This window comes from Ambystoma mexicanum, chromosome 5q, assembly GCF_040938575.1.
Source record: "Ambystoma mexicanum isolate Mex_15411 chromosome 5q, UKY_AmexF1_1, whole genome shotgun sequence".
Classification (NCBI taxonomy): domain Eukaryota; kingdom Metazoa; phylum Chordata; class Amphibia; order Caudata; family Ambystomatidae; genus Ambystoma; species Ambystoma mexicanum.
Window position 1 is genome coordinate 878,448,460 of NC_090933.1, and position 15,089 is coordinate 878,463,548.

At 44.1% G+C, this 15,089-nt stretch overlaps 1 protein-coding gene across 1 annotated transcript in view; it reads right to left on the bottom strand.

Moving 5' to 3' along the window:
* Nucleotides 1-15,089, bottom strand: part of VIRMA (vir like m6A methyltransferase associated) — a 1,848,046-nt gene that overhangs the window by 425,543 nt on the left and 1,407,414 nt on the right. Inside the window, exon 21 of the mRNA XM_069621370.1 lies at nucleotides 6,657-6,753. Within this exon, the coding sequence (XP_069477471.1) occupies nucleotides 6,657-6,753 (97 nt within the window). The remainder of the gene's footprint in view (nucleotides 1-6,656; nucleotides 6,754-15,089) is intronic.

Consider the following 15,089-nt stretch of genomic DNA (forward strand, 5'->3'; position numbering starts at 1 on the left):
TGAATCTATTGACGCATGTAGGATAGTACAAACAGGCTGAGGCATTTTGACAAGCCAGTTATGTAAGGCAAGACTCATATGGAACTGCCAGTGCCCTAACCCTATGTGCCTTTCCAAGTCAACAACCTGTTGGGAAAGGTAGCTCAGTTGGTCAATAACCCTGCTGTAGAGGTTGTGTAACCTGTTAGTTCAAATCCTGTTGATAGGTGAGCTAATGCGTCTGCATCAGAGGTATGTGTTTAAGATGCAGTTAACATTCAATTGTAACAGAGCTTTCGACTTATCAAAAGGACTACTAAATGTTCAGTGATTCAGAACACACAACTCTCATCGGGATCATACAATTATTCTGCGTTCTTTTACAGCGACCACTGAAAATGTTTACTTTTATTTCGACCCCATATATATGTAGGGGGTGGGTACGGTATATAATGAATACAGCAGGTTCTCCCCCTATATATGTATGGGGTGAAAAGGGTGTTTATTTTTAAAAATATATAATCTGCATTTTTAGTGGTCTCAGTAAAAACGGCACAGTGATCTCTCACACACACACACACACACACACACACACACACACACACACACACACACACACACACACACACACACACACACACACACACACACACACACACCTCATCAGTGATGCTATACCTGTAATGGGTCAGAACAAGCACATCCCATCAGTGCTGCTATACTAACACAAATCTTATCTGGGCTCTTATACTTGTAATGGCATACAATGCTGGTAAAACATCTGCATTCAACAAGTAGTGCATTTGGTGAGACAGACCTCTAACTCTAATTCCCAGCCTAATGGCCAAAAGAAGGTTTGCATACATCTAAAAAAAAAAGAACACTGGTAAAGCAGCACTGGATTTATAAATGCAAAAGGCATTTTCAGAAAAAGAGCAACTCTGAACCTTAGCAATACAGGAGAACAAAGTGAGGGGTGGGGGGTGGGGGGCGAAGCCACGAGAACAAAGAACATATTAGACAATCCAAAACAGGAATTCGCGCAACAGGAAGAGACCAATGAGCTACATAAGAGGGCAACAAAGAAAGTGAGAAAGGAAATGGAGATAAATAATAGGACACACACAATAGGAGTGAGGGTAGGAGCAGAGCAAGAGAGACATATAGAGACAGTAAAATAAGAAAACACAGATCAACAACAGACGGGGAGATCTGGAAAGATAGAATCCAGATTGGAGAAAGGAAGGCCAATAACTTAAGAGGCAGTGCAAGAAAGATAATAAGGAGTGACCACAACAGAGAAAATGAAAAAAACAATATAGCCAGAGTAATGACATGAGAGAGGAAGAGGAGTTATATCAACTGATACAGAACAATGTTGGAGGGAAATAGCAATAATAGAATGCAGAGATGGGAGAGGAACAGTGACAGAGCAACAGACCTCAAAACGTGGTATAGCAAGAGTGAGAGGCAGAACATCAGAAAGTGAGAGACCAGGGAAACAGAGTAGCAAAGGGAAGGAGAGATGGAGCATAAATATGGATTGGCTATCAAGCAGGTATTTCCAGGTAGCAACAGTAGGCCGAGAGGCAGAGAAGTGATGCTGGTAGAGAGAGAGACTTGATTTATGATGTAACGAGCTGGCATCTGTAGTAGTTCTTAACAGAGATTTGGTGTCCAAGTATAATGAAGATGAAGCTGGGTAGTACACATCGACAAGGTTTGTCACTAATGTTTTCGAACACAGTTTAAATTTTACGCACAAATTGGATAGTTGTCAGACACTTTTTTACTCTCTTGCGAAGGAAGAAACACATTTTTACTCTTGAAATTGGATTTACTCTCCAATTCTAAAAACTGGGAGTAAAATACTCTCACGCCAAAATCCTATCGGGAGCACTGGGTACAATGCCATCTTCCTCAAGGATGGACCCAAAGAACCTGAACAAATCCGACTTAGATTTGGGTTTAAAACTCGAGGTTGTCTCTAAGGTAGACGTCAAAGGGCCCCTCAACTTCAACTCCTTCGAGGAGGAAGGCACAGAAGCTTTTTGCTTCAATGAAGTCTCCAGGGTAAACGCTATGCAAGACGACATCCCTGTGGTCTTCAGACCCAGGCTTTTGGGCATGCGGGCCGACGCATTGCTGGATTTCCTGCTGGTCTTGTTAGACGCAGTGAGTTTAACAACCTTTTACAGCACTTTCGAGGGACCAGGAGGGCCCTCCTTCGAAAAGACCTCCATCAGCTTTTCAGAACTTTTCCCATTTGACTGCAGAAGCAGTCTTATCTAGAAAACGTACCCTATGCTTGTCGGGCGAGGAGTTGGAGGAGGAACGATGGCGTCGCTGTTCGACTTCTTCCGTGACAAAGAGGAAGAATGACTGGAATCGCTCCTGGATCTTCACTGTTAAGAATGTTGATGATTGTTTCTTGGGCCTCTCTGGAAATTTGTCTCCGATGGAGCTTCTACCTTCAGAAGACTTCCTTTTTGAATTTGTGGAAGACAGAGACTTAGAAACTGACAGAGCTAGGGTGAGCTTCAAGTTTCTCTCCTTCAAGGCCCTGCTAGTCATCGACTAGCAGGAGCAGCACTTGAGGACTCCGGATCCGTGATCTACATCTTCGAATCACAGTCCGCACATCTCTTGAGACCCGTCTTCAGAGGCGACGTGAATATTTTCCCTCAAAAACGAGAAAGACGTTAAGGAGAGATTTCCTGAGTCGAACCGTTCCGAGAGCATGCTCTGTATGTGGAAAAATGGAACTAAGACAACAGGCACAGTGCGTGCCATTTATACTATCATCTATGTCACATCCGGAATGCAGGAATGGTAACCGTCAAGGACATTGACTCGATGCCACACACCGCCCTCTGCTGTAGAAAAATGTCAGAATATGGCTATATCTAAGATGAGGTATACATGGAGGATACAATCCATAGGAAAGAGGACAGACTAGGTTGTGTAGTGGCACCACACTTATCCGATCTATTTATTTCAGATTTAGACAAGTATCCGGGTGTTAAACATGGATTTTTAGAATCTGAACTGATGGACAGATTTTAGGAGGCCACCCTAGTTCTAGTAAACAGGGAACTCGGAGTTTGGCCAAAACCCAACCAAGGTAGCAATGGAGAGCAGTCAAGGCTATTCTCGGGAGTGAGAGTGGGGTCATGGGCCCTCAATGAGTCCACACAATGTAGTACACAATAATTCAATTTAGACAGGTAAGTATAAAAAACACTTATTTTGTTCTAGGCCTTCCACACACACTGAAAAATGAAACTAACAAGTGGTATTCTCAATAATACTTCTATTATATAAATATATACATTTACCACAGGTTCATATATGCATTAAAATATTCAGCAAGCAGTTGAGCAAATTAAATGCAGTCAATGATGGAACCAGATCACAAGTTAATTCCCTAACTTAAGCAGTCCAAACCCTAAGAAGAATGGGGCCTTGTGCCCAAACGTCACAGAAGCCACAATGCTTCTCCCCAGAATGGAGTGTCTGTAGGTAATGATCATTTAATTATGTTGGTGATGGATCAAAATACTCCAGCAATTTTACTAAGGTAAGTAGATTCTCTTTTGTATTCCAGAAGTTACTACCAAGGTTTGACGACCAAAAAGGCAGAGGAATCGAAGTTTAGGAGACTTGTTCCCAATGGTATTCCATGGAGGATAGGGGGAACGGATACACTGTTTCCTTACCCCCCGACTCTGATTTTTCCGATTACATTGTGGATCTTCGGGTGGGGGCGAGGGGAGGGTCGCTGGATGTTAGATTTCCTGCCGTTGGGTCCAGTGAGAGGTGTCCAGGAGCTGCGGGTGCAAGGATTCTTCTGGTTGGGTACAGCTGCAGGTTGCAACCCCAGGCGATGGAGAAATGCAAGATCCACTGATGCAAGCCACGTCAGGACACTTCACAGAATGGGGGACTGCAAGTTCAAGCAACGGCCTCTGCACACAGGTGACAACAGGCGTACTTCTAGTCGCGGTCACAGAAGCCCCTCTAGGACAGGCTCCCTTGGTGATGGGACGCTGAATTTCAGTGGTACGAGCAGGCGGCTACTAAAGTTCCAGGTGCAGCTGTAGAATGGTTATAGTCCTGGCAAGATAGCCCATGAGAGAGCTGTTCAGTCCACCGGTGGCCTGAGACAATTCCAAAGGCTCAGGGTGGCTGGATCCTCAAGAAAGCGTTGCAACTAGTTGCTGACACCAGTTCAAGGACTAAAGCACAGCTCAGGGTCTTCGATATCAAATAGTCCAACAGGGCATCATTGGACAACACGCAGGAAGGGATGCCAGGCCTCTTCAGGAGTAGTCTTCGGATATTCAGTCGGCTGTTCTTCTACGAGGGATTTTTGGGTCAATGCAGATCTGAGAAAACAGCTGAATTAATCCTCCCCGAAATTCAAAATCCAGGCTGGAAGCAAGTCAAAAAGCCCAGCAATGGTAAGTATCTGCACCATCCAAACAGCCAGTAGTTGTCCAATCGGGGACAACTACTGATTTCACTCTTGCCAACACCCAGACTCTCTGGCACCATGGATGTGGATGGGTACCAGACAGTCCCACCCCTTTCCTGGACCATATACACACAAAGGTAGAACTAGCCCACGAAAGCAGATAAGGGATTTCCCCACCAGAAAAGGCAGGTAAAAGGCCAAACAACAATATGGCCAAAGAACAAGCAAAAATCTTGTGGCACAGACATTTTAGGGCATTAGCCAAGTTTAGTAGCCATACATGGTAAACAAGAATGTGCACACTAAAAAGAATGTGTCTGCAATATATCTGCTGCCACCTGCTTGTCTTTAGGTACATATAAAAGTAACTATAAATCCCAAGTGTAAAACGCTAGGGTGAAACAAAAGTATTCCATTTGCACTGCATTGTGCAATGTTAAAAAGTCACAGAATGCAAAAAGGAAACAGTTTCCCAGTACTGATCAGTGTCCCCATAACAAATTAGCAAAAGGCAAAGAAGTGGGAGTTGAAGGCTTAACTTCCCTTTAAAAAGTCAGATCAGGATAAAAAACAGAGCAAAAAGAAAGGGGGTCCATAGAAATGTTCCCAACACCAGGTAAAAATTCTTATCCCCCACGTCTTGGCTAACTCAAAATACCATGGTTAGCCTACGATGACAACAATGTTATTAGTAACCCCTACTGGACTCCAAAGAATATTAAAAGGTTTCCAGGAATACACATATACGAATGGCATGGCCATTAATACTATGAAATTGAAGGTAATAACATTTAATAGATCTGCTGGAAAAATTGCAAATATTATTGGTATATTAAAGATGGAAACTAGAGTAAGTTAAAAACTTTGCCATATTTGGGGTCTTATCTTTACAATCATTCTTTGGCTGAGTTGGCAAGATTGAGAACAAAAGTCAATATGTGTACAGCAACGCTGAAGAAAATCAATGTCAGATACAGAGAATTCCCATTGTTGACAGTTATGAAATATTACAAATCAAAGGTATTTTCCACACACTTTTATTGATTAGATCTGGCTGACCAAGGGGTAGATAAGCAATTGTTTAAGTTAGAAGCATTGATGCTCAGAGATGTCCCACGAATTAGTGTGTGTTCCGATATCGATTATAAAATATGAATTAGGGGTTTTACCCTGGTCAGCTTTGATTAAGTGGTGAAAGTTAGTGCTCTTCTGCAATATTATTAATCCAATCAGCAATACTCTATATGATAGCCTTGCCCAAGAAGTTAAAAAAGGGATGTCTGAAACATTCATGGCATTGTGCGGGAATGTCCCCTGTAGAAGTGGTAGGAGATGAAGCTGAATCACTTGTCCAGAACCCAGAAAAAGTAAAAAAGAATTTGTGAGAATTTGAATGGGCAAAGATGAGACCCTAGCAAAATACAAACTGTATACAAATATCAGTGATGAAGAGAAAAAAGTAGATACAATCACACAATATCTAGTAAAATTCACAAATTAATCAATTTCTGGGGTTTAGATAAAATTAGTTACTGACTAGAGAAATCCTCATTTTTATAGGAAAGGTATGAAAATAGAAAGACCGTGTTCTTGTAAAGTGGGAACTATACGTGAAACTTTAAATCATATTTTTGTGATTAGAGAGGTTTCCTTTGCAAGTTTGGTGATCATACTAGTAGAATGAATAAGGAAGCCTTTTGGCGACGTATTTTATACAGTGAACATATCAACTGTAGCAACTTTATGGTTTGAGTTTATGAAATGGAGAAATGTTAAGATTCTGTACCGAGATATGTTAATTTTACTTACAGTATTAATTTAAGTTGTGCAATGAAATTTGAAACTATATTATGCATATGTGAATCTTAATATAGAAGAAAGACAAATAAATGAGTTTCTTAATTATGGTATGCGTACAATATTATACCTAGAGGCAATGAAGGTAATAGAAACTTGGTAGTGGTGGGAAATAGTTATAGTAAAAACAAATATAAATGTTTGGTTTATATTTGTTATTTAGGAACCAAGAGAAAAGATGTCTAAGCAGAAAAATGTGATACTGTCCATGTACTAGACCCAAACCCAGCCCAGTTAAGCATCTTTCTTTCCCCAAATATCTTTTGTATATGAAAGCATGTTCAGTGCAATTAAACAAAGCTAGTATATATGACCTGCATACAGCACAAAACTAGTTTATTACCATGTCAAGATCAGTGTCTATTTCATCTGCCTGGAATGGGGAGAATGACAAAGACTTGAGCTGTTCATCCATGACATCTGCCAACACGTACACAGTTCTGAAAAAAAGAACAGTGAAGATCAAGCTACAGGTTTGATTAGATACACTTGTCAGTAGAGACGAGTAGCATGCTTGAATGTTATTAGAATCATCAAAATGTACTGCTAACGGGCCTGTCACAGGCTTAATGAACAAAAAACCCATTAGACTTTAGCATTACCACAAGTGCTAGTTTTAGCTTCGGAAGTGTGGGATGTTTAACAACAAAGGCACTAAATGGGCAGTTTACCTTAGCATCTTTAAGTCTTTAAGGGAGATGATTCACAAACAAGGAAACAGCCACAAAACAGTACACTTTTTCATTTGCACAGAGAGCACCTCCAAATGATTTAAAGAAATTCATTTGTTTCCTAATTCAGCCTAGTACTATGTGAGAGACGTGGATACTGTTAAGTGAGAGACGTGGATAACATGCCTGTACACACACCATGTAATCCACTAAACCACAATTTTAAATAGATGCTAGGTGTCGTCCTTCGATTCTGGGAGGCAATCATTACCATCCTTCAAAGGGGCCACTATGTCTTTCTTCTAAGATTATAACACAGCTGGGGATCTAACTGTATGCAACACTAGAAGATAATCACACATTTGCTAGAAATCCATCATTTGATTTTACTTCAAAGTAGTGATCTGGTATGCTATGCTTGCAATACATATGCACACTACACTAACAACAGACAATTGCAGGCAACAGCCAAACCAATTGCAGGCAAATGGCAAGGTTAAAAGTAGCCATGATTGAAACAATTGGTGGCATTCACCTACAAAGACCTACAAGGATGGCAAATTAGCATTTTTTGTGTATGCCTTTTTATGCCAATAGCTGCATTGAATTAAGTGCATTTCTAGTTACCTGACCCATGCTTCTTATGCTCTCAAAACCCAAGGGTTCAGCAAAGGCTGTGTATCAATAAGCAAGGAAAAAGTGAGCATAAACCGATAAGCCAGGATACGATGCCCAGTTTCTGAATGTAAACTGAGGATGTGAAACTGGTGTATGGATAGGTACTCACATTATTGTATAAGCTAGCACCAACACCGAAGGAATAACAGTTAAAACCGAAAATATAGATGTGGTCACCGAACAGGGATATAAGTAGACTAGTCTTTCAAACTGTCTCAACCTTCTTCCCAGTTAAGCAACTGGGCTGTTGTGGAATGCAACCTGCAGCACTGATCTATACTCATCTGAAAGCACAAAATTGTTTCTGGATAGCACACCAAACACCAGAGCCATCATTAATAGACACCAATCATCTACCAATGAGAGGAAAAAACAGTGTCTGGCTGAACAAATTCACAAGCCTTTGAGAAACCCCTGCTCCCAGGAAGGGAATATTAATGTGCCACAGCGTGCATCTCACAGAAAGAAGTGGTGGCACCACAAATAACAAATCCCAAGGCCTACAGTTGCTACTTGTTAGGAAAGATACTTTTTTATTGCTTTCCTCCCATAGATTTCTATCGGCCACCCTTTTTTTTTTCTTTGTTTTGACTCCTGACCCGACTTATTTGAGCTATGTAAAGCTTCCTGCTTGAATTCCATTTTCTTTTTGGGCATTCTTATGGATGGGAAAATCAATCAGCCCATAATATGATCAGCGCTGTGAGACCATGTGTCTTTTTAAGGATTACTTGGTATCTTTACATCTGTATGTATCACCCTAAAGTACATTGTGGTTAGGTTACTTTGTATCCTTACATCTTTTTCTGTAGTGGCTTTTTGGTGACATTTACATTTTTCTACTGTGTTTTAACTTTTTACTTTGTGCACTGTTGCATTTACGATAATTGGTTACTAAGAGTGGCTTGCACTTCAAGATGGCAATGCCGCAAGGTTTTTGCCTGTCTTTTGCCCATGTTGTTCTTTGGCCTTCTTCCTGCCCGCTCCGGTCCGGAATTGCCATATATCAGAATGTCTTTTCGCAGGCAAAGCTGCTGCTTTCCCAGGCAAATAGGCTATTTGTCTGTGAGTCCAGATTTGGGGATTGGAACTGCCGGGTCAAAGTACACATGCTGGTGCCTGAATGTCTGTTGTTGGGCAGATGATGTGGCCAGTGGCTATCCATGATTGAAATGATAATACTTGGTCCAGGGCTCACTGAACCCCCTTAAGGGATTCAGGGTCAGATGAGTACCCCACAGTCAATTTTACAGAGTTCCATAAGAAATAATGGGAGACGAGCCAATGGGCCATCGGCTTTACTGGAGGCAAGACCAATCTACCCTACATGGCCAGATTCTGCGGTGTGCAACCCTGGGGAAGGCCACGCGAGACTCCAAGGAAGTGTTCCAGATGTCTAAGGATAGACCAAGTGCCCCAGAGGAAGAATCAGCAGAGCAGGACGCGGCCCATTAGATGTCTACTGGAACTACGGTAGAGACTCATCTCCAAAGAATCTCTACCCTGGACCAAAGGGAGACCGGGGGATGAGTATCATGAATAATCACTCTCCCCATGACTAAGGGTTGATGCTCACATTGGAAACTGTGGAGAAAACCTCCCTAGCAGCAGAAAACAACCTGGTAAGTAGAGTACTTTTTTCACATGTGTGGTGTCCAACATTCAGATCGTTGGGCATGCACCCTGAGCCAGCGACGATACCAGCCACCCAGCAAAGGAACAAAGGCTCTTCCTACATCATCGACCTTCAAGCAGTGAGTAGAAAAGTCAGCAAGGAAGACGTGGGAAACCGCATAGATGGCCCTTGGTGGTTCAGTGGACAAAAGACGAAAACAGCACATCAGCAAACAATCCCAGGACGGGCAAAACATCTGGAGACATACGCACACGTCCTAAACTGAAGAATTGGTGGGGAGAGGTAGAAACTGACAGGTCCCGGGGCTCTGGCATTGTTGAGCGAACAAAGACCTCCAAGCCATTAGCTCCTACCGGTCTAGGAGCATTTTACGGGCTGGGTCCCTCTGAACAGTCATGCCGAAAAAACAACGTGGGCTCGACCAAGAGGCAACCACACGGCAGCCTGCCATCATTGCACCTGCTGAATGTCTGAAACCACTCCGACCCGTTTCAAAACCATGCAACCCGACAGTAATTGCAAAAACTGAATGTCTGAAACCCCTCCATCCCGTTTCAGCGAATGAAGAAACACATGATTCCCAGAGAAGCATTGTAAACACCCATTTCCTTCATTTAATTGTGGAGGCAACTAAACCTTTAACGCAGGAGACTACAGTTCTCATAAATCTACACGCTACAACGTGGTCAAGTCTCCGGAGCATGAAATGCATAAAGTTCTGTTTAACCAAGACAGGCAGCTGACCGCACTTACCATATTCACGAAATGGGAGACGGGGGTACGCCAAAGATGAAAGGACACAGGGTGGTCAGGAGGGATCGGGCAAACAGGGAGAATGGCAGGTGGCGGGAGCAAAGCCATGGACCGGGGAAAGAAAGGGGGACGGGTTCAACACGATTGAATGGGTCAGGTGTGTCTGCAGATTGGCAGGGAGGGGTTGCAAGAAGTTTAAAAGCTGTGTTCACGGAATCCTGGGTGTTCTCTGTCTTACCTTGTACACACAGCCTGAGGACTGCGAAGAATGGAGTGAGAATACGGCCGGATTCCACTGGGCATATTAGGGCGACGAGCAACCGACGGAGAGAAGGACCTTACTCTTGCCCCACGTGCAAAGCAGAACACCGAGCTAACAACAACCCGTTTGGGACTTCTTTTGTTGACCATTTCTGTTTTGCTTTTTCTGCACGGACGCTGTGTAGCTTGTAAGCCTGAATTAAAGGATGTTTGTTTTCAACTGCATTCCTGACTCATGATTGCTATTTAACAGGTGGTCAAGTCTCAGCAATGCTCCCAACACCAGCAGCAACCCAAAGTAAAGCAGAGGGTCCTGGCAGCGAACAGATGTGAAGTAAACAGCCCAGAAACGGTTCCAGAGTAGGATGCAGAGAATCAGTAGGAGTCTTCAAGAAGCCTGGAATGGACATCCAGAGGCAAAAAAACAAACCACAATATGCCCAAGAAACTGCACTTAGCAAGTTTCGCCAAGGGAGGGCTTAAAATATGACAAAACCAGGGGGAAGACCAATGCTTCTTAGCAGAAGACTAGGGCAGGCCAGCAGATGACGTGGACGAGTGCTTTGTTGACAAGGTTGTTACTGATGCTGTTATAGACTGTCGTCTACACCGGTATCTACGTTGTGGCAGCTTGATAGTAGGAAAAAGGATAGTATGACCCTTGTTCACTCAAGAATCTTTGTGAGACCTCAACCTCTTTGAAGAGAGAGTATGTTGTAGGGGTCTGCTCTGTCAGAGGGAAGCATGACTTCGGACAGAGGCCAAATCAGAGGCTCCAGCCCCTTCGTCCAACCAAGCCACGACCTTCTGTGACAGTCCTTGAGGATCTTGGTGGAGAATGATTGGCAAATGGAGCAGTCGTTGACCTCATGATCTGGGTAGAGATGGTCATTGTGAAGATCTTCACTAGGCCCATTTTTCAGATGGCAGTTGGAACAGGTCTTGAAGTCTTCTTTCTGGAGTCTGCCATAGCATCAACATGCACACCAAAGGGACCTCAACGACGGAAGCTGAACCAGCCCCCAGTAAGAGACTAGCAACTATAACTAAACCACTGACGGGTGGAAGAAAGCACAGAACTTCTCAAAATGCAGATGTTGAGTCAAAAAACCAAAGAAATAGCAATCAAATCATCGAAAGAGGAAGAGTTTTTGAGGAATCAACACTGAACGTGCAGTAAAAAATCTGAAGATGGCCTTCTGAAGTAGAGCTAAGGGAGACCAGTTTATAGGTTGTGGGGCAATGTGACCCAAAATGACAACGCTAGAGCACCCGGCAGTTTTAAAATCTAAAAGTAAACTGCTTTAACGCTACCGAGGATTCCCAGTCTGACGACAGGAATATTGAAACAGCATGTGAATCTATGAAAGATCCAATATTGGTGAAATAGCATAATAATCAGCACTGACTGGCGTCTATAGGCAGATCCCAATTTATTAAGGGAACCAATACTTTGTGTCATCTTTCTGGTTGCGATACTCAAAAGCTCAAAACCCCTCACATTTTTAGAAAAGTAGCCCTCAGATCTGAGAAAGAATCTTTTTCTGGGATCCTTTTATCGGGCCCGGTGGTATATATAAGTTACCTTTTAGTGCACTTTTTTGATGAGAAGCCAACTACCACCGATTTGGCAGCATTAACTTTTAGGTCTTGGGTGGCCATAAAATTCTCATACAGAGTTTTTGTAACAAAAGCGGTGTCCTGGCAATAAGGGACACATCGTCATACACCAGGGCAGGAGTTTTTTTAGAGGAAAAAAACGGTACATACCCTTGGCCGAAACAACAATTTGCTTTCTAAGCTGGTTGTTTAAAGGCATTCTTACTTTTCTTATTTTCCCCCAGAAGCTCACTGTCTCCAGAGCCCTAATTCTCTCTAGGCTGGACTACTGCAATAACCTCTTTCTCAATCTGCCTGCCTCTACTCTACGCCCTCTGCAACTAATCCAGAACAGGACTGCGCGACTTATCCCTGGCCTCAAGCCCAGGGACTGTATGTCTCCAGCCCTGAAATCTCTCCACTGGCTCCTGGTGGATGCAAGGATCAAGTTCAAGACCCACTGCATAATCCACAAGGCTTTCTGGGGCCGAGACCCTCACTACAGCCAACTCTCTCTTCTAAAACACCTTCCTTCTCCAGGCCTTCGCTCAGCCACCGCAGACTCTGAGGGTCAGGGGGATAGATCTCTCGCCTCTGCAGGTGCTTTCCTCTGGAATGGCCTCCCTGACCATCACAAACTTGAGCCGGACCACCTGAAGTTCCAGAAGCAGCTCAAAATTCATATATATATACATATATATGACAATGCATTACTTACCGTAAAAGCATTTCTGATGGTAGTATCTGCTTAGATTCACATGCTGTGCATAGGTCCGACATCCAGTGGTCACTGCGGAGTATTGCATTTTGTTTTTTGTAGTCGAAAAGGGGACGTCGACAAGGCGTGTCTGTAACACTATCCCTATAGTGACGTGCGTTGTACCCACAATCCCTCACGCGTCGAGGTCCCTCTGTTTGTATTTTTCTGCCCTGAGGGAGCCTTCTAGACGTGAGTGAGTACAGAAAAGAGAGAAATATAGAAAAAGGATGTCTATGTTCCTTCCATCCGAGCGGGGAGGAAGGGTGGGTGCATGTGAATCTAAGCAGATACAACCATCAGAAATGCTTTTACGGTAAGTAATGCATTGTCTTCTGATGTTTGTTAATCTGCTTAGAATCGCATGCTGTGCATAGACTAGCGAGCAGTACCCGGAGTTGGCGGTGGGTTATGAGAAGGAACAGTAGAGAAAAGATGTCTTAATACTGCCTGTCCCACCTGGGAGTCAGATCTAGAGTGTGCATCTAGACAGTAGTGTTTTGTAAAGGTGTGCACAGAACTCCAGGTAGCCGCTTTGCAGATGGACTCAAGGGGAACATTTGCAATGAATGCTATGGACGCCCCCGTGCCTCGAGTAGAATGTGCTCTTGGTCTAAAGGGCAGTTCTCTCTTAGCAAGAGTATAGCAGAGAGTGATGCATTGAACAATCCATCTAGAAATAGTGGACTTTGAAACTGCATCCCCTTCTCTTCCTGCTGCCACCGAGACGAAGAACTGATTAGTCTTTCTCAGTGGTCTGGTTCTTTCCATGTAGAACATGACCGCTCTGCGGACATCTAGTGTGTGCAGAGTCCTTTCTCCCAAGTTGGAAGGATTTTGAAAGAACGCTGGTAGTTCTATAGACTGGTTTACGTGGAATTTTGAGATGAATTTCGGAGCAAACCTTGGGTGAGTGCGTAGAACCACTTTATCTCTGTGAACTGTAACAAAGGGGTCTAGAACAGAAAGAGCCTGTAGTTCACTTACTCTCCTGATGGAGGTGATAGCTATTAGAAAAGCAGTCTTAAGAGTGAGGTCTTTAAGAGATGCTTTGTGCATGGGTTCAAATGGTGAGCCCATGAGTCTGGTAAGTACCACGTTAAGGTCCCATCCGGGAGCTGGGTCAGCTATCGGGGGGTATATTCTCTTTACTCCCTCCATGAAGGCCTTTATAACAGGGATCTTCCACCACGACACTTTGAGTTGGGAAGTGGTGTATGCAGAAAGTGCCGCTAGGTGGACTTTTATGGAATTGAACACTAGACCTGAATCCAATAAATGGGTCAGGTATAGAACAATATGTGTAGGAGAGCAGTCAATTGGGTTGATGCTCTTTCCTCTGCACCAGATGACAAATCTCTTCCATTTGCTAGAATAGCAGTGGCGAGTGTTAGGTTTTCTGGCTTCCCTGAGTATGTCCATGCATCTCTGCGGGAGCTGTAGATGTCCAAATTCTATGATTTCAGGAGCCAGGCTGCTAAGTCCATGTTCTGGGGGCATGGATGCAGAGTCCTGCCCCTGTCTTGTAACAGCATGTTGTACGGGCAGGGGAGTTTCACTGGGGGAGATAGAGACATCTCCATCAAGTGAGCGAACCATGGCTGTCGGGCCCACATTGGGGCCACCAGTATCATGGTTACTTGTTCCTGGTGCATCTTGTGCACCACCTTGTTGAGAAGGGGAGTCGGGGGAAAAGCGTAAACAAATTTCCCTGACCATTGAATCGACAGACCATTCCCCTTGGATTGGTTCTGGGGGTACCTGGAGGCGTAACTTTGGCATTGTGAGTTCTCCAGGGTTGCGAACAGGTCTATTTCTGGGAATCCCCATTGCGTGAAGACGTCGAAGACGATGTCTTCGTGCAGTCGCCATTCGTACTCTTCGGGCAGGGGGAAATCCCTGCTGAGTTTGTCTGCCAGCAGATTGAGTTCCCCTGGTACATGTTGTGACAGAAGGAACATATTCTGTTTGAGAGCCCACTTCCATATGTTTTGGGCCAGTTTGGACAGTCCTGGAGAGTGGGTTCCCCCCTGCTTGTTGATGTAATACATGGCTGTGGTGCTGTCTGTAAGGACCATCACTGTCCTGCCTTGTAGGTGTTCCTGGAAGGCTTTTAGCGCCTTGAACACCGCTAGTAGCTCCAGAAGATTGATGTGTTTGGATGCTACGTTCGGAGTCCACTCTCCGTGAGCAGTCTGATGGGATAGGTGAGCCCCCCCATCCTGTGATGGATGTGTCTGTGGTTAGAGTGGCTTCTGCCGCGGGTGTGGCAAAGGGTTTCCCTTTTTCCAGGTTTTCCTTTGTCCACCACCGTAGCGAGAGAACTAAGGCCTGCGAGACCACCACTAGATCGTCCCATAGTCCGCTGGCCTGACACCACTGGCTGTTGAGCCACTCTTGCATTGGGCGCATGCGCAGGCG